The sequence below is a fragment of the Mustela erminea genome, chromosome 14 (assembly GCF_009829155.1).
Source record: "Mustela erminea isolate mMusErm1 chromosome 14, mMusErm1.Pri, whole genome shotgun sequence".
In the NCBI taxonomy this organism is placed as follows: domain Eukaryota; kingdom Metazoa; phylum Chordata; class Mammalia; order Carnivora; family Mustelidae; genus Mustela; species Mustela erminea.
The window spans coordinates 58,238,804-58,259,679 of NC_045627.1; the positions used below are offsets into that span (position 1 = coordinate 58,238,804).

Consider the following 20,876-nt stretch of genomic DNA (forward strand, 5'->3'; position numbering starts at 1 on the left):
TCCCTCCAGGATGTTATTTTAAGGATAGATTTGTTACTTAGTGGGTGACTTTGCCAGAGTGAGTGTCTGAAGAAGTCCTGGGATAAATTGCATGTTTTTTTCTAGTTTCTGAAGTTGCATGTAATTACTTCTGTCATCTTCCACTGATCAGAGTACTCAGAAACCTGCCCAGATTCAAAAGAAGGAGAGGATATAGACCTCACCTCTCACCGGAAAGTGTGTCAAAGAATTTTGGACCTATTTTGTAAAACTACTTCATTTGTTTACCTACCTTTTTGAAGAGTTATGCTCAGTACAGATAAATTCTTAACGATTTAGGGATCAGTAAATCTCTGTGTTAAAGTTAACTGTGCCGATATCTGTTTTCTGCACTTGATTTTCAGTTTCTATTGCGTATTGTTGGTACTTAATGAATATTGTTGGAAAGAATACTCCTTTGTCTTTATCCAGTGTTACTGTCTCGGAGTTATTTCATTTCTTATTTGCTCCTGGATTACAGAGTGTCACGGAAAGTTATAGGAGCATTACTCATGTTTGATATATTTGATACAATGGTTGGGAAAATATTGGGAGTACTGGGTATGATAATTTTAGATTGACTACTTTTGTTCTTGCTATTTTATATTGCTAAGTAGAATTATATATTTTTTCCAAGATTGGTACTTTAGGAAGGCTTTTGTGCATTTAAGATAGGGAAATGGTATATTTGCTATTTGTTCTTTAAAAGAAAAAAAAGGGGGCCCTTCTCCCAAACGATACCTCATTTGCTATCTTTGATTAATATTTTAGCCCTTTGTTTTTCACATGGATGCTGCTGAAATTTTGGGCACTTTAAATCTAAAGGCTCCTAAAGGGAGTTGCATGACCAGTTTGTTGAATTAAGCAAGTTTACTGATATACTAAAAATCTGGTTTATTTTATTTATTTTTTTATTTTAGAGAGACAGGGAGGGAGGGAGGGAGGGAGGACGAGCACATACTAATGAGGGGAAGGGCAGAGGGGAGGAGAGAGAATCTCAAGCAGACTCCCCGCTGAGTGTAGGCCTGATATGGGGTTCAATCCCATAACCCTGGGATCAAATCTGAGGTGAAATCAAGATTTGGATGCCCAACTGACTGAGCCACCCAGGTGTCCCCCAAAATGTGTTTTCAAAACTATTTCTGAGGGACGCCTGGGTGGCTCAGTTGTTAAGTGTCTGCCTTCGGCTCAGGTCATGATCCCAGAGTCCTGTGATCAAGCCTGCTCAGCAGGAAGCCTGCTTCTCCCTCTCCCACTCCTTGCTTGTGTTCCCTCTTTTGCTGTCTCTCTGTCTCTGTCAAATAAACAAATAAAATCTTAAAAAGAAATCCTGATTTAAATACATTTTAAAAATGATTTTTAAAAAAGATTTTATTTATTTATTTTTAAAAGATTTTATTTATTTATTTGACAGAGAGAGAGAGATCACAAGTAGGCAGAGAGGCAGGCAGTGGGAGAGGAGGAAGCAGGCTCCCCGCTGAGCAGAGAGCCTGATGCAGAGCTCGATCCCAAGACCCCAAAATCATGACCTGAGCCGGAGGCAGAAGCTTAAACCACTGAACCACCCAGGTGCCCCTAAAAAAGATTGTATTTATTTGAGAGAGAGAAAGAGAGGGAGAGAAGGAGAGTATGAGAGAGGAGAAGGTCAGAGGGAGAAGCAGACTCCCCGTGGAGCTGAGAGCCTGCTGTGGGATTCGATCCCTGGACTCCGGGATCATGACCTGAGCTGAAGGCAGTTGCTCAACCAACTAAGCCACCCAGGTGCCCAATAAAACTGTTACTGAGTTTATTAGCAAGCAGTTTGTATTGCACAGGATGATTTTACTAGGTTTTGAAATTTTCTGATTAGTTTTTCTATGATTATTATTATTATTTTTTTAAAGATTTTACTTATTTGACAGACATCACAAGTAGGCAGAGAGAGAGAAGAAGGGAAGCAGGCTCTCCGCCTAGCAAAGAGCCCGACATGGGGCTCGATCCCAGGACCCTGGGATCATGCCCTGAGCAGAAGGCAGAGGCTTTAATCCACTGAGCCACCCAGAAGCCCCTCTGATTATTTTTAATGTCTTCATAGCATCATTTTTAGGAATGTTTAATTTGTCAAAAGCTGATAATAATAGAGTGGTTAGTTGTTTTATAAATTTACTTAACATTCAGAAAGTTATAACAATTAATAAAATGAAAATGTTAGTAAGCAAAATGTTAGTAAGCAAAATTTCAGTACTAATTAGATCAGTACCTAGAATTTGAAAAGCATTCATTATAAATATGAAATTGCTGAGCTATCATAAGCAGTCTCACTAATGAAATACCAAATCTTAAATACTGATGATTAGAAATACAAAATTAAGATCAGTATGTTAGACATTAATTGATATGTGAAATATTGGTGGAAGAATAGGAAAAAATGGATATGGACTGGAAGAATAAAGAATACTTGAAAGGATGTAAAGCAATTTTTAAAAAATTACTGGAAATACAGAATTAAGGCTAATGTATCATTTTAAGAATGGGCAGAAAATATGGTTAATGTTTGAAAAATTAAAAAACAACATTAAAAATCATCCAGTGGAGATTAGAAGTAGCTGATATAGTTTTATCAGAGATAAAGCAGCGCACATTTCTTTTCTTTTTTTAAAAAGAGATTTTATTTATCAGAGAGAGATTGTGCACATGTGCACGCATGCACACACTGAGTGGGGAATTGGGGTGTGGGCAGAGGGAGAAGCTGGCTCCCTACTGAGCAAGGAGCCAGATACTGGATTGGATCCAGGACCCTGGGATCATGACCCCAGGGACATGACATTGGTAGACAGGACAGTCTACCAATGTTTAGTATTCTAATGCTAGTCACTTTAGGTGAGTATCTTCACACTATTCTGTATAAGGCTTGGCTATGTTCTTTAGTGGTTATACAATAGATTATCTGTTCTGTTGGAGAACCAAGGATTCTGAGATCAAGACTGTTTTTATTCTGTCCAGGAAACTGTAGTGCTTCAATCAATATAGGTAATTTAGGGAAATTGGGATTGGGTACTTTGAGATTTTATCCATTTTTAAAAAAAATGCAAACATTTTATTAGAAGCTGAAAAGTCATTTCTCAGCAAATAAATACAGGTGTCCTTGTATTTACATTTTACATTTACATATTACATTTACATGTTATTATATCAGTACACTTTTACAAAAGACCTACATTTGTACCTGTTTTCACTAATCAAAAGAAATCCAAAGAGGATATTTGCTTTTGTGAAAAAAGGCAAAAAGTGAAAATCGCATTCAGCAGCATGAGCAGCAAGCAGGAATGGCACTGCCAAGCGCCTTCCTGGGGATCTACACTCAGCATCAAGCAGCCATAGTTCTGGACTGTGTCTGTGAGCATCTGTGTTTTATCTTGATTTATTTTGTTCATCTTAGCAAGATATATTCTAAGATATATCAGAAAAACCTAAGAGAAGTTATTTTTTGGGTCTGGGAATGCTCAAAAATTTTCCCTTATAAATTAGTAATAATTGCTTCATCTTTATACACCATTTTGGTTTCATAGGAGCTCTCTACCTTCAGATGATAGGAGAGACCTGTACATTTATTCTCCTTACAGTTACTGTGAGGGAATTTTTTTTTTTTTTACAATGGAAATATGGTGAAAGAAAAAGATACAAAAAATGGTATAATGATATTATATGCCTTTTGGCAAAAAATATCCTAATTGTTTCCAGTAATGAGAGAGTCCTTTTTCACATAATATTTTGTAAATGTTGTTTGTTTTCCATTAGAAAGATATTTTCCTTAAGAAAAATAAAACAAAATTGGAATATGATTAAGAAATCATTTATCTCATTAATAGAATAGAGTATCAGTCCCAAAACTTGAGGTAGCCTGAGTTCCTCCATTAAGACATTTGATTGGATAACAACAATAATTTTTAAAGAACCAATTTTAATATTTTAATGTTATCTTACTTTTTCTTATATCTATTTTATTACCACTAGGTGGAGCCCTGTACATACAATTCAAGAAGGCTTTTCTGACCCATGGTTTACTTGTTTAAATGCTGTAAGCCTGATACATCAGATGGTCAAATAATGTATGATAACTCATATTTCAATATTTTGCTTTGGGGTAGAAGATTAGATATAATGAAGATAGAAAATGTGGGGCCTAGGTGGCTCAGTGGGTTAAAGCCTCTGCCTTCAGCTCCACTCGTGATCCCAGGGTCTCTTCCCCCTCACTCTTTCTGTCTGCCTCTTTGCCTACTTGTGATCTCTGTCTGTCAAATAAATAAATAAAATCTTTAAAAAAAATTTTAAAAGAAAATGTGTACTTAAAAGAATTTTTAAGATATGCTTTTTAGACATACATTGCAATGACATGGATGGTGGAACTAGAGGGTATTATGCTAAGTGAAATAAGTCAGTCAGAGAAAGACAATTATCATATGATCTCTCTGATATGAGGAATTTGAGAGGGAGGGTGAGGGGTTGTGAGGGGTAGAAAAAATGAAACAAGATGGGACTGGGGAGGGAGACAAACCATAAGAGAGAGACTCTTAATCTCAGGAAGCAAAGTGAGGGTTTCTGGGGTGTGGGGGTAGGAGGGATAGGGTGGCTGGGTTATGGACATTGGGAGGGTGTGTGCTATGGTGAGTGCTGTGAGTTGTGTAAGACTGATGATTCACAGACCTGTACCCCTGAAGCAAATAATACATTATATGTTAATTTTAAAAAGACATATATATTGTTTTTATGTGTTCCTACTTGCTAAAATTAAAATATGTAAATTAAAATCCACTTAGTATAGCATAGTCCATCGTTATTTTCTGTTCACATGAAGTTTTTAAGTCATCTCTTCTTTTAACATTAATTTTACATCTGCATTTTGGCATGATTACCATTATATTTTGGTAGAAGTAAGGCTTTTTTTTTTTTTTAAAGATTTTATTAATTTATTTGACAGAGAGATATCACAGGCAGATAGGCAGGCAGAGAGAGATGGGGAAGCAGGCTCCCTGCTGAGCAGAGAGCCTGATGGATGCCATATGATGCGGGGCGCAATCCCAGGACCCTGAGATCATGACCTGAGCCCAAGGCAGAGGCTTAACCCAGGGAGCCAACTAGGTGTCCCAGAAGTAAGGTTTTATTGTGCTAAGCTTTTGGAAGGGAAGACTGAGCTCTTACACTGAAGTTATTATATGTATAATTGACACTTGAACAATATGGTGGTTAGGGGTCACTGACCCCCTGTGCAGCTGGAAATCTGCATATAACTTTTGACTCCCCAAAGACTTTACTAATAGCCTACTGTTAACCAGAAGCCTTATGATAACATAAACAGTCAATTAACACATATTTTATATGTAATGTGTATTATATACTGGATTTTTGCAATCAAGCAAGCTAAAAAATAGAAAACGTTATTAAGAAAGCTTCAAGGAAGAGATAATATATTTACAGTACTGGACTGTGTTGAGAAAAGCTTGAATGTAAGTGTACCCATCCAGTTCAAACCATTGTCCAAGGTTCAACTGTATATGGAGCACTAATTTATAACCTTAGTGGATGTGGAATAGTGGGAAATTTACCTGCTTTCTGATTTTGCCATATGTCTCTGTATTTATTTATAGGATTTGATTAGGTTTGCCAGTAGACATTATAGCATTCTGAGGGGACATTTTAAAAGCAGAAAAATTCATTAAAATTGCATATTGCTTGAAAGTTTAGAAGAGTAATGTACTTGGCACCTTAATAATTAGATGGAAAAAATGTTAACTGACTTAGGGTTCAAAGATTGAATAGTACTGAATGGTATTTCCTTTCTTGTCCTGAAGATCAAAATTTTGAAGAATAATGATTGTTATTCAGAGACAAGAGAAAAGATTTTTTAGAGCCTTCGGCTGAGGTAAGGCAAATACAGGGCCCTTAGTTTTCTCTACTTCATATTTTGCTCCTCTTTATTTTTTGCATTTGTAATTTAATACTGCCTAACAATTAGCTATGCCTCAGTTCTCATCCTTTTCTTCTGTCCATTGGATGATTTCACCTGATGGGTGCAGCAGTGCACATCAGGGGATTCCCTATTGAGTCATTCTCAATTGTTGATCTTCAAAGGTGATCTGGTTAGTTGCTATGCCCATAACTTCTCAGCATTCCATGTTGCTTATCACCATTTCTGATTGGAGAGTGTATGTGACATAATGGTTAGGAGTGCTTGCTTTGGAGTCAGGTAGACTTGGAGTTAAATCTTGGCCCTACTACTGTGTGTCTTTGGACTTAAAGTCTTCATCTTCCCAAACTGCATTTGTAAATTGGGATGCTAATAGAATCTACACTGTAAAGCTGTAGTGAATATTAATGAGGTAATGCTTGCAAAGTACTTAATAGTAAGTACTTGGTTATGTGTTACTTTTTGTTTTGTTTTGTTTTTAATCTTTAGCACATTAAGCCAGATGCAGCAGTGGATATGACTCCTCTTTAGTCAGTTCAGTCACTGTGGGGATTCGTTGACAGGGATTGCGCATCTTCTCTGCTTTCCATATCCTCCCTCCATTGTCTCCCCAAATTATCTCTATAATTAAACATAGGACCCTTGTAATTTACCCTTGTATTAAATTACAAGAGAAAAGATGGATAATTCCTACGATGTATATGGTGTATTGCTTTGGCTTTTTTCCCCTTTCCAGTGTTGTTCTGCATATCTGCCCTTTTCTCCCTTCCTGTTTGTCTCTGTTCACTCATCTTTTTATTGTTGGCTTTATTAGCAAATTTTCAGACTAATTATTTTTAATATTTTCATCAGGGCGCCTGGGTGGCTCAGTGGGTTAAGCCGCTGCCTTCGGCTCGGGTCATGATCTCAGGGTCCTGGGATCGAGTCCCGCGTCGGGCTCTCTGCTCAGCGGGGAGCCTGCTTCCCTCTCTCTCTCTGCCTGCCTCTCCGACTACTTGTGATTTCTCTCTGTCAAATAAATAAATAAAATCTTTAAAAAAAAATATTTTCATCAGAGTGGTAGAGGGTTAAATCAACTGCATGTATTGATTAATTCCATTTTGAGTGTTTGTGTCAGGCTCTTTGTTTTGTGCTGCATCTATTAAGTTGAGAAAGTCAGAACTAGGAACTTTTTTCTTTTCAGGGCCAAATTCTATCTTGTGATAAATTTTGGATTTTGGCACTTGCTTGAGCCTTCAGTACATTTTAAAAAATGCAACTTATTCCTGTGGTTTAGAATGTTTTCTCATCTCTACTACTTTATTTCTGTGTACTCTGCTTAGAATGATCTCACTGATACGGATTATGGGTAACAGGTGGTTATATCAGCTTGGACTGCAGCTTGTACTCATGTCTGTAACAGCAAGTTGTTATCCGAAGTCAGGAGAGACTTAGCTAAGACTTAGTAGTAATAGGCGGATCATTCATGGTACTGATTCCTTAATGTTATTTTTATTGGGGCTAATAGTTCCCCCATTTTAGGCTTTGATTTTCTATTAATGGGGGGGGTGAGTATTGCATATGTTCTGATACTGCTTTTCTCCATACTAACAACATCAGTAGAAAAAGAGCCATTCATCTGTGATGCTATACTAAATGCACTGTGTCTTGAATTACTATAAAATAGGAGTAGTTTTGTTTTTAAAACTCTGGAGAATAAATTAGAAAGACACACTAAAAGATGGACTTTAGAACTTTCTAGGGGTGCCTGGGTGGCTCAGTGGGTTAAAGCCTCTGCCTTCGGCTCAGGTCATGATCCCAGGGTCCTGGGATGGAGCCCCACATTGGGCTCTCTGCTCAGCAGGGAACCTGCTTCCTCCTCTCTCTCTGCCTGCCTCTCTGCCTCCTTGTGATTTTGGTCTGTCAAATAAATAAATAAATCCTTTAAAAAAAATGTGTGTGTGTATATATATATATATCTTCAACATGTCTTCATAGTTATGAAATAAGAATTTGTTTATAGCACACTAATGTCAGATAAACTTTCTCTTGCATGGATTTCCTTCAGAATCGTGTTTGTTCAATTAGGAATTCTTATTAAATATTAATTATAGGAAAAACACAAGAATCACAAAAGTACTTTGGGAATTCTAGTACTGCCTCAGATCCTCAGTAACTAGGCTGCACCAAGCAAGTCATTTAGCATTTCCTTGCCTACTTCACTTGTGAGAAGGGGGAAGTGATATTTTCTCTGGTGTAGTATAAGAAATAAATGAAATATTAGCTGTAAAAAAGTGCAAAAGGCCCCATAACTCCTTTAGCATAGAGTATTAGCCATATTTGAAATCTGTAGCCACTACTTATTCAGCAGCCAGTTGACTCATTTAATAAGGATTTGGTTGTCTTTTATGTTCATATTATGCTAGCAGCCAGTGTGTACTGAGCACTTACATATGTCAGTTATTGCTAAGAACTTTTCATGTGTTTACTAATTTAATCCTTAAAACATTGTGATGTAGATACTGTTTTTTTTTTGTTTTGTTTGTTCTAAAGATTTTATTTATAAGAGAGAGTACAGGCAGTGGGAGCAGCAGGCAGAGGCAGAGAGGGGTGGGGAAAGCAGACTGCCCACTGAGCAGGGAGGCTGACATGGGGCTGGGGACTGGGGTCCCTTCGAAAAGGCAGGTGCTTCTTTGTCGTCGTCATCTTCTTCTTTTTTTTCTTTTTTTAGATTTTATTTATTTATTTGACAGAGAGAGAGAGAGAGCTCGAGTGCGCACACGCAGGGGGAGCAGCAGAGGAGGAGGGAGAAGCAGACTCCCTGCTGAGCAGGGAGACCAATGCAAGACTCCATCCCAGGACCCTGGGATCATGACCTGAGTTGAAGGCAGATGCTTAACTGACTGCACCCCTAGATACTGTTTTTTTCATCCTTATTTTATTGGTGAGAGAGTTGAGATTTAGAGAAGTCAAGTGTCCTTTCTGATTCCATCTGTTCCATCCATTCATCCTTCCAGTTACTCAGCAATCATTTGTTAACCATCCACTATGTGATAAGTACTTTTCTGGGGCTGAACGTTCAGTGGGGAACAAAACAGACAACTTACATTCTGGTGTGTGAAGACAAAATGAATAGAAGTATGAAATAGAGAATATATTTGAGTATATTCTACAGTGGAAAGAGTGATGCAGTGATAAAGTAAACTCCTTTGTTTTAAAAAAGAAAACAAGAAGCAGGAAGGGAATTGTGGAATTGTATGTGCGTGTGTATTTGTGTCTCTCTGTGTTTGTGTTTATAATATGGATACTGTAGCCAGAAAGAGCCTCATCAAGAAGGGGATAAAAGACGTGAAGAGAAGCAGGCCACCTGTGAGAAATATGAGAAGTATGATCAAGGTAGAGGAACAGCATGTGGAAAGCATAGGGTAGGAAAGTGTTTGGTGTTTTTCAGGAACCACAAGGAGGCCAGTGTTGCTGGCTCCACTTATTGTAAAGTGGAGAGTGAGTATTAGGAAGTGAGGTCAGTGAGGTAATATGGGGCAAAATTATATAGGGATTTTATGGGCTGTTCTAAGAGAAATAGGGTTTGGAGCAGAGGAGAAAAATGGGATCTTCTTTATATTTTAATGGGATCATTCTGTCTACATTGTTAGAATAGACTGTAGGGAAGTAGAGGTGAAATCAAGGAAACTGATTAAGAAGCAGTTGGTAACATTCTAGGCAAGATCATGGTGACCTAGTTCAGGGTGGGACCAGTAGAGGTTGTAAAATGTGTTTGGATTTTCTGGATTATTTTGGTGGAGAAAGCGAGAGAGAGAGAACCGTCAAGGGTGATATCAAGGGTTTTTGCCAGAGCACCTAGAAGAATGGGCTTTACAGAGATAGAGAAAGACCGTGAGAGGAGCAGGTTTGAAGAAGAAGGTAAGAAATCATTTTGGACATATTTAAGATGTTTATCAGATACCCAGTTGGAGAAATATATGAGTTTGAAGGTCAGGGGAGAAGTTAGGCCTGGAAACATAAATTTGGGAGGTGTCAGTGTTCTTATGGAATTTAAAACTCCAAATCTGGATGAAATTGAGAGAGTGGTATAGTAGAAAAGAGAAGATGTCCAAGATCAGATCCTAGTTGTAGCTCGGCTCTTAAAGGCCCAAATTTTTAATAATTACTATCCAATATGGCTGTCTCTAGTATTATAATAGGTACTCATTAAAAACATGCAACATGGAGACTGCCCTCAAGAAGCTTATGGTTGATAAGAAAAACAAAATATAGGACATATATTTGAAAGGTTTAAATTACAGTACAGAGTATAATATGTGATTACATGTCACAGTGAGTAGAAAGGACTGTAAATTTACCTGTCCTGCTTATGGAGAGATTACTTGTCATGGAAATAAATGATTCTGTTGGAAGAAATAGGAATTGAACTAAATCTCAATCAATGGGCAACAGATTGGGAGAGCACTTTTTTGGGAGGTCCTTAAGACTACCATCAAGTTCAGTAATTTACTAGGAGGACTCAGAATTTAGAAAGCTGGTGTATTCACAGTTGCTGTTTGTTATAGCAAAAGATTACAGATTAGATTTAGCATCAGGAAAAGGCATATAAGGCAGGGGCTAGGAAAGTTCAAAGTGGGGTCTTCCAGTAGTCCTTTGCCAGTGGTCATGTAGACAGCACTTATATCTCCCAACAATGATGTGTGGCAACAGTCATAGAGTATTTGTCAACCAGGGTAGCTCACCTACGCCATGGTGTCCAGGGTTTTTCCAGGGGATTGGTCATGTAGACATGGCTGACTGCCATGAGTTGCTTACCCTTAGTCTGTAGACTCTCTGGAGCTGAAGGCCCCCACTCACTGTAAATCACATTGTAAACCACATTGCTAGCTTAGATTATTTGACATTTCTAAAGGTCTCCAAGTAAACAAAGACAACTATCAAGTAGGACATTCTGAAGGTTTATTTCCCAGGAGCTGGGGGCAAGGGCCAAACCTTTCTTAGGGCAAGGTTAATCCTTTTCTGAATGGTGTTTGGCAGGGAGGGTGATACCCTCTATGTGGAGATAGCATGAGCTGAGAGACAGTAGGAATGTGTACACTGTATTTAGAGAACATTGTGGTGCTTGTAATATGGGCTTGAGAATATGAACCCTGGAGCCAGACTACCATGATTCATATCTCATCTGTCCCTTGCTAGTGTGGAGTTTATAGCAGTTACATAATCTGTAACATCTGTAAAGCAAGGGTAATAATAATACCTACTTTATAGGCTTGTTGTGAGGATTAAAAGACTAATATATAAAGCACTAAGAATATGTCCTGACAGAGTAAGTATTACAGAAATCAGGAGTTTGTTCTTCATTCTTTCTTTTTTTTTTTTTTTTAAAGATTTTATTTATTTATTTGACAGACGGAGATCACAAGTAGGCAGAGAAGCAGGCAGAGAGAGAGGAGGAAGCAGGCTCCTAGCTGAGCAGAGAGCCTGATGCGGGCCTCGATCCCAGGACCCTGGGATCATGACCTGAGTGGAAGGCAGAGGCTCTAATCTACTGAGCCACCCAGGTGCCCTGTTCTTCATTCTTTAGTCATTCACTCATTGATTCTTTTTTGAGCACTAGTGCATTAAAGACTCATGTTCTGAGCCTCAGACCTTTATTTCCTGATATCTAGAGAGTTTCCAGGTATCTAGAGAGTTTGTGGCTCATTTAGTAATAACAAGTTGAATGAGAAATTAAATAATTTTTTCATACAAATGATTTCTACTAATGACAGTACTTTCAATCCAGTTTTAAGATTTTCAACACTTGTGGGTGCTGGGGTAACACAGTTAAGCATCCAACTCTTAATTTCAGCTCAGGTCATGATCTCAGGATTATGAGATTGAGCCTTGCATCAGGCTCCATGCTCAGTGTGGAGTCGGCTTGAGATTGTCTCTTTACCTCTCCCCCTCCATTTGTGCTCTCTGTCTCTCTGAAATAAATAAATTAAAAAAAAAAAGATTATCAGCTGTTGCTTTGAAGTTAAAACTTGTATTCAGCTGGCAATCAAAGAACTTAATTTGTAGAGAAGTTTTGATCTGTAGTTATATTAAGTGGGATTCATTGTGATGTCTCTGCATTATTCTTTTTTTTTTTTTTTTAAAGATTTTATTTATTTATTTGACAGAGATCACAAGTAGGCAGAGAGGCAGGCAGAGAGAGAGGAAGGGAAGCAGGCTCCCTGCTGAGCAGAGAGCCCGATGCAGGACTTGATCCCAGCACCCTGAGCCGAAGGCAGCGGCTTAATCCACTGAGCCACCCAGGCGCCCTCTCTGCATTATTCTATTCCCTCAACTGTTACTTGAAGATGGCATGCTATGTAACTTGGCCTGAGGTATCAGTGATAGAAATGATGCTTTTCTAAAGAAAGGGTTTATCATAAGCTGCTGCATGAGGGCTTGCACTTACAGAATTGCACTCCCTTCTGCTGTGCCATCTTTTTTTTTTTTTTTTTTTTTTTTTTTAATAGATCAGCCCCAGTTACATTTTTTCTCCTTTGGACCATGATAAGCTTCAGAGTAGTGACTTTGGGAGCAGGGTAGTTTAGAGTGAAGAGACCTTTATCTGGAGAAGTAATTTGCATGTAAGATTAGGTGTTTTTTAGATGTGTTATAGGTTTGCTTACTTTAAACCATTTAACTTATGCTCCGAAATAACTGTAATTTAATGTTGGTACTGTGTCATATTATGATGAATAGTTTTAATTGTGTATTTAAAAGTCACAGTCACAGACTTAAATCTGGATATCAGAATCAAGTAATTCTTGAAATGTATGAGTGTCTCCTTAATATACTGATTACAAAACAAAAAAAATTATTAGCTGTTGCAAAGAATGGGCTTAATAAAGAATACATTTTGGTGAACTGGGAAGTTAATGTTAGTTTTCTTTTTTGTGTACATTCAGGTCTGTGTATGATGACCAACCAAATGCACACAAGAAGTTTATGGAAAAATTAGATGCTTGTATCCGTAATCATGACAAGGAAATTGAAAAGATGTGTAATTTTCATCATCAGGGTTTTGTAGATGCTATTACAGAGCTCCTTAAAGTAAGGACTGATGCAGAAAAACTGAAGGTAAGAAATACTTTAACATTCTCTTTATTTTTTTTCTCATTAAATTAGTCAAGTATTAGTTTGTAGTACATATGTATAAGTCATTATTAAATGTACTATTTTCAGGAAGTGAATTAGTGTGTATATTTGGAAATGCTCTTTATGCTCTATTAACATAGTTGTCATGCTAATGACAGGAGTAATCTCTTTTTTGTAAAGCAAGTAATGCATTGACTTAACAGGATTTCTTTCCATGCAGGGAAATGAACTAAAAAAATTCATACAAGGGAAGGCCTCATTTGCAGTTTTAGAATTTGAAAAATGGCAATTAGTATAATAATGATAAAAAGCAATCCTCTAAAAATTAAAAAGAAAACTTACTATGAGTGATTGTATTCTCAAAATTATTTAATAACACTGAAACTTTTTTTTGGTTTAATAACAAAACATAATTTTCTTAAAGAAAGTTGGTCTGTATTTTCTGCCACCCAACAAAAACATTTATTAAATCAGACCTGGATTCGTTCAGTCAGAATACCAAGTATTTAGTTATAAGAATTGGCCTATTTATCTTTTTTTACATTTGGAGAATTTAGCAGATAAAATGACCCTGGTTCACTAAAGGTTATGATTAGAAAACCATTATATAAAGGATATTCAGATAACAAGAGACCAAATACAGCATCAATGAGGTCACTGAGCATCTTTGTTCAGAAATTAATGAGATTTTTAATAAACTAGAATGTGCTTCCTTACTATGATGACCTAATGAGTCACTTAATATGTGGGAAAATTTGAGGTTGAGCTTTGTCTGCACCTGCAGCATTAAAATGTTGCTTTGGATTGAAATTTCCGTGTTTGATGTTAATCAACCACCCAGTGTTTGCATTCAGCAAAGTATGAATGTTTAATTACCATAAAATGCAATCACCATTTCGAACAGACAATGAATGGCACATAGACCTCATTGAAGTTATCAAAAAGGGACCAGTGGTCAATTGGGTCAGTGATTTGAATTGTTTGACAGACTTAGAGAAGCAAGTAAAGTTCAAAAATCTAGATTAAATTTGAGAAGTTTGCCACAGAATCTGTTAAAAAGAACTGTCATAAGTAATTGAAGTTAACAAAAGCCCTTTTCAATCAAAAGTTCAAGTTCAAGCTGTAGAGTTAATTTGAATTTGCATTTCTTTGTTCTAAGTTTCTCATGAAGCATGATCTGATTACAAGGGTGAGCAGTTATATCAGGGCAGTTTTATGCATATTTGTCTAATTAAGGTAAAATTATTTTTAAGGTGCAAGTTACCGATACCAACCGAAGATTTCAAGATGCGGGAAAGGAGGTGAGAATATGATACATTTCTTACATACTCAATATGTGGATGCAGTTTGCTTAAAAATATGAACATTTCTTCTTTTCTAAGGTGATAGTCCAAACAGAAGATATTATTCGATGTAGAATTCAGCAGAGGAACATTACAACGGTAGTAGAAAAATTGCAGTTATGTCTTCCAGGTGAGTTAAACTTGTCTATAATGGAATGCTTGGCTTGGTAAAACTATAATTTAATGATAGCATATGGTCATTAGTAATTATGGGAATTACAAATTATTTGGTGATTGTCCCCCAAAGCTCATGGTTATCTTTCTTATCCACTTTAGTTCTTGAATTTTCATGGTTTTCTTATCTTATAAAGTTTTGTTTGATGATCTGTCACATCAGGTTCCTAGAACAACTTGTACCTCTCCCATTTCCTTCCTGCCTAGTATGTCCTTTATCCCTCACCCCCCTCCCACTGCTTTTTTGTTTTTTCTCAGAATACTTTCCCATGGAGGAGTGTCTTTTGATTACGTTTCCTTGCCTTTTCCTAATTTGCCCAATTTTTTTACTTCTAGTTTTCCACTTTTTCCTGTTTGTCACTTAAGCAGGTTGGTTTTACTTTTCTCGCAGTCTTGCTTTGCTGATAAAGTGAAAAAAAAAAAAAACAAAACCCTAAAGTACTAGGTCTTTTCCCTTTTTTGGTTGTGACTTTACCCTCCCATGATTTGGAAAGACTGACTTTGTTGGTTTCTGAGTTTTGATCTTTCTGTTTTGGCTCAGATATTACTGGAAAATCAAATAAATTCTAAGAAACTCACCAGTATTTTCTTTCCCCTTATGTATCCTGTTTGAACAAAAGGAGGCCAAGGTGTATGTCATCTTTTTATTCATATAGTAAGCTGAATCCATCTTAGTGTCCCATTTTTTAAACTTATTTTTTTCGCAAGGACCCTGAAGCTCCATATCCAGGGAAATAGAATGAGATTTTTTAATAATATTTATATAATATAAATTTAGCTTAGGACACAAATTGTATGTTAAAACTTTCAGCAGGTTTTATTAACTAAAAGACATTGTTTTCTGACTTTGTGAGGATAACCTTTTTTTAAGAATCACTAAATTCTGTTCAGTTTTATCTCTGGACCATGGATATTTGCACATTAACTTTGATTAAATAAAATGTCTGCTTCTCATGTTCCATTTCAGGGTTGAGAAACCTATTTCCTTATAGTAATGTTTAATAACCCCTCTTTGCCAACATCAGATACACTCACTGAAGTAACCATGAACACAGTCTAAGTTTGATTGCTTTGACCCTGATGGTAATAAGCCTAAAAAATTGGGTACTGGTAGAATGCTAAAGAGCTGAATTCAGCTTATTCCCCTGAGCGTGCTTTTTGGAATAGAGAAATAAAGGGAAGTAGAGGTTAGACTTTTGTTACTGCTACTGTCTTTGCTTTCAAGGCTGGACAGGCAATCTGAATTCATGTAAACATTGTCTTCTTAATAGCCACATTGAGAACTGCTTCCTTTCCTCCATCTAGCCTTCTATCTAATTATCCACTCATGAATTCTTTTTGTATCAGCAATTATGGTAGATATTGGAAATATAAAGTTGAAAATGACACAGTCATAGCTCTGAAGGAACCTACGTTCTAATGTGAATAAGGATATAAGATATTTATTATTGTATAATTGCCTAACTCCTCCTTGGGTTAGCAGGGGTGTGAGAGGATATAAGAAGGCATAGTGTAAACAGTGCATTTTCCTGGTATATTAGTTTTACTTGATTATTTATGAGGTGAGCATTATTTTTATATGGAAATAAATAGATATGAAAGTTACATAAATTGTTTAGATAAAACAGGAGACGTCAAAGACGTCAAAGGTTATATGTTTATTCTAATGCTTTGGTTGGAAAATGTGAGAAATACTGCATTACAATGTAGAGGCTGTGATAGAGGTATCCATAAAGTTCACAGGGTTAGGGTGGTTCACTGTTGCCACCATTGTAGCTTTATGGTTTTCAGACAAGTGAACTAAATATCTTCTGTACACTTGAAGACCCTTTGTAAGTAGCCAAAATAGAAAATCTAGAAAAAAGTGTTGTCTGTCCAGTCTGTGAAAATGTGAGCTGGCTTGATGAGCCAATGATAATTTACTTTGATGATAATGTGCTTTGAAATTCTACTAAGGATAAATGGTAATCTGCATAGTTGCATTAAAACTTTTTTGGTGGCAGTGTGTCATCTTGCTGAAGCTTATAACAATTTTATTAAATAATTGCGTTTCTTTTTTTTTTTTTTTTTTTAAAGATTTTATTTATTTATTTGAGAGAGAGACAGTGAGAGAGAGCATGAGCGAGGAGAAGGTCAGAGGGAGAAGCAGACTCCCCATGGAGCTGGGAGCCTGATGCGGGACTCGATCCCGGGACTCCGGGATCATGACCTGAGCCGAAAGCAGTTGTCCAACCAACTGAGCCACCCAGGCATCCCAATAATTGCGTTTCTGAGTCTATAATAGAAATGATCAAACAAAGTTGCTTGAAAATTTATGATTTTATTATAATTTAATCTCTGTAAACTTGAATTTTTTTTTTGTCAGTTTGGTATAAAAATTTGCTTAGTGATCTATAACACAGTTGTATTTGGTATATTTTTGTTATGTGTATTTTATTTGATATATTGAATCAAAATTAATCAATCTTGTTTACTCAACTTTGTCTCTTGATTAACTGAAGTCCAAACTTCCGTTTGCACTACAGGGAAGAGATAATAATAAGTTTCTGAATATGATAATTGTTAATAGTTTACTATTTCAGTTATCAGTATCAACATATGAAAGTATTTCAAATTCCAGATAATGTGTTCATTTATATAATGTAATGTTCAATATATGAAGACATTAAAATGTTTTTATTTACTTGATATATAAAATTTTATTTGAAAATATAAAAGTAAATATTTAAGAAATATAAGCCTGGATTAAAGTATAGAGAAAATTAATGTATAAAGTATAGAGAATATTAATGAATTTATAATAGGCTCTTTCCTGCTTTAATTTTTTCATCTAAATTTTTTTCTCATTTTGAAAGCTAAAGTAATTTCTCCTTTTTAATGCAGTGCTGGAAATGTACAGTAAGCTAAAAGAACAGATGAGTGCAAAAAGGTGAGTTGGTTTCTTTCCTGTTTTTAATAAATCTTAATTTTTCTATTAAAGAAAGCATGGATAAATGTACTATAAATGACAATGAGTCATGTGAAGTTTTGCTTTCTACCTTTATTCTTTTTTCGTGCAATTTGCCCATCAGAATCTAGTCTAATAAAACAATTTGTAGCCATTTATTTGTGGATCCTTGTCCTTTATAAGTAAAATCAAAGATTGATGATATTGTTGAAGGACAAATAGACAGCTGAGCAGTAATGAAAAACTACTGATTAGCTTCCATGTGAACATTGCTTATAATGAAAGGTTAAGTGTGTATAGTGGGACCACAGTGAAAGCAGTGTAGGTAGTTTAAAATGTTTTAAAGATGAACAATCTTAAAGTAACATAAAAAAATCAGAATAAATGATAATATTCTATATTTGGAATAGGGAAATAATGATTTCCTCTTAATTTATTAATAATTGCTTAATTATCATAGTACATTATGTACAAATGTATACTCAAAGATTTGTGTATGTCCTGCTTTGTAGTGCTAAGCATTGAATTTTATTGGCCTTTACCAATTCGTACTAATTAGTAGTTACTTATTTCCTCCTTAATATGTCATAAACTATCCTGAAAGTATTTTATTTATATATATATATGTACATACGTGTGTGTGTATGTATTCTTTTTTTTCTACCAAAGTTGTACATTCTCATATTTTAAAGATCTAGATAATATAGTTCTTTGTATTTGTTGCAGAAAAACAGGCATCATCTTTCCTTCTTGCCATTCACCATTCCTTCTTGCGAAAGGCAAAAGCTTTTACTTATTTTAAGGCATAATTTTTGTGTTTACATTTATGTCTTTATTTTCTTTTTTTAAGATTTTATTTATTTATTTGGCAGAGAAATCACAAGTAGGCAGTGAGGTAGGCAGAGAGAGGGAGGGAAGCAGGTTCCCTGCTGAGCAGAGATCCCCATGTGGGGCTTGATCCCAGGACCCCGAGATCATGACCTGAGCCAAAGGCAGAAGCTTAACCCACTGAGCCACCCAGGCGCCCCCATTTATGCCTTTAAATAACTTTTTTGTTGTTGTTGTTACAGTTGAACTTTATTTTTTTTAATTAACATGTAATGTATTATGTTTCAGGGGTACAGGTCTGTGATTCTTCAGTCTTACACAATTCACAGGGTTCACCATAGCACATACTGTCCCCAGTGTCCATCACCTAGCCTCCCAACCTTCGCACCCCCCTTCACTCAAGCAACCCTCAGTTTGTTTTCTGAGATTAAGAGTCTCTTACGGTTTGTCTCCCTCTCTGGTTTCCTATTGTTTCACTTTTCCCTTCCTTCCCTGTTGGTCCTCTGTGTTCTCAAATTCCTCATATCAGTGAGATCGTATGATAATTGTCTTTTTCTGATTGACTTATTTCGCTCAGCATAGTACCGTCTGGTTCCATCCACCTCATTGCAAATGGCAAGATTTCAGTTTTTTGATGGCTGCATAGTATTCTATCATACACACACACACACACACACACACACACATCTTCTTTGTCCATTCATCTGTTGATGGACATCTAGGCTCTTTCCATAGTTTGGCTATTGTGGACATTGCTGCTATAAACATTTCGGTGCACGTGCCCCTTCGGATCACTATATTTGTATCTTTAGGGTAAGTACCCAGTAGTGCAATTTCTGGGTCATAGGGTAGCTCTATTTTCAACTTTTTGAGGAAGCTGCATACTGTTTTCCAGAGTGACTACACCAGCTTGCATTCTCACCAACAATGTAAAAGGGTTCCCCTTTCTCAGCATCCTTGACAACATCTGTTTCCAGACTTGTTAATTTTAGCCATTCTAACTGGTGTGAGGTGGTATCTCATTGAGGTTTTGATTTGTATTTCCCTGATGCCAGGTAATACTGAGCACTTTTTCAGATGTCTGTTGGCCATTTGGATGTTTTTGCAGAAATGTCTGTTCATGTCTTCTGCCCATTTCTTTCTTTCTTTCTTTTTTTTTTTTTTAAGATTTTACTTATTTATTTGACAGACAGAGATCACAAGTAGGCAGAGGGGCAGACAGAGAGAGAGGAGGAAGCAGACTACCTGCTGAGCAGAGAGCCCGATGCGGGGCTCGATCCCAGGACCCTGGTATCATGACCCGAGCCGAAAGCAGAGGCCTTAACCCACTGAGCCACCCAGGCGCCCCTTCTGCCCATTTCTTGATTGGATTATTTGTTCTTTGGGTATTGAATTTGATAAGTTTTTATAGATTTTGGAGACCAGCTCTTTATCTGATATGTCATTTGCAAATATCTTCTCCCATTCTGTCAGTTGTCTTTTGATTTTGTTGACTGTTTCCTTTGCTGTGTAAAAGCTTTGATCTCATGAAGTCCCAATAGTTCATTTTTGCCCTTGCTTCCCTTGTCTTTGGCGCTGTTTCTGGGAAGAAGTTGCTGTGGCTGAGGTCGAAGAGATTGCTGCCTGTGTTCTCCTCAAGGATTTTGATGGAATCCTGTCTCACATTTAGGTCTTCCATCCATCTTGAGCCTCTTTTTGTGTATGGTGTAAGGAAATGGTCCATTTATTCTTATGGATGTGGCTGTCCAGTTTTCCCAACCCCATTTGTTGAAGGGACTGCCTTTTTTTCATTGAATATTCTTTCCTGCTTTGTTGAAGATTAGTTGACCATAGAGTTGAGGGTCTATTTCTGGGCTGTTTTGTTCCATTGATCTATGTGTGTGTTTTTTGCTAGTATCTTACTGTCTTGATGATTACAGCTTTGTAATAGAGCTTGAAGTTTGGAATTGTGATACCACCAGCTTTGGTTTTCTTTTTCAACATTCCTCTGGCTATTTTGGGTGTTTCCACACAAATTTTAGGATTATTTGTTCCATTTCTTTGAAAAAAGTTGATGGTATTTTGATATGGATTGCATTAAATATGTAGATTGCTCTAGGCAGCATAGACGTTCTCATAATATTTGTTTTTCCAATCCATGAACATGAAACTTTTTCCATTTCTTTGTGTCTTCTTCAATTTCTTTCATGAGTATTCTGTAGTTTTCTGAATACAGATTCTTTGTCTCTTTGGTTAGATTTATTCCTAGATATATTATGGTTTTGGGTGCAATTGTAAATGGTATCTGATTCTTAGTTTCTCTTTCTTCTGTCTTGTTGTTGATATATAGAAATGTAACTATTTCTGTGCATTGATTTTATATCCTGACACTTTACTGGATTCCTGTATGAGTTCTAGCAGTTTTGGGGTGGAGTCTTACGGGTTTTCAACATAAAGTGTTATATCATCTGCAAAGAGTGAGAGCTTCACTTCTTTGCAGATTTGGATGCCTTTTATTTCTTTTTGTTGT

At 36.5% G+C, this 20,876-nt stretch overlaps 1 protein-coding gene across 6 annotated transcripts in view; it reads left to right on the forward strand.

The window, feature by feature from the left end:
• The window catches only part of EXOC6 (exocyst complex component 6), a 243,418-nt gene that overhangs the window by 40,372 nt on the left and 182,170 nt on the right, over positions 1-20,876 (forward strand). For 5 of the 6 annotated variants that reach the window (XM_032312084.1, XM_032312081.1, XM_032312082.1 and 2 more), the window contains exons 2-5: positions 12,886-13,057; positions 14,329-14,376; positions 14,458-14,548; positions 17,476-17,521. In XM_032312084.1, the coding sequence (XP_032167975.1) occupies positions 12,886-13,057; positions 14,329-14,376; positions 14,458-14,548; positions 17,476-17,521 (357 nt within the window). Of the gene's footprint in view, positions 1-4,011; positions 4,107-12,885; positions 13,058-14,328; positions 14,377-14,457; positions 14,549-17,475; positions 17,522-20,876 lie in introns of all 6 variants that reach the window. The other variant, XM_032312083.1, reaches the window with a different exon arrangement.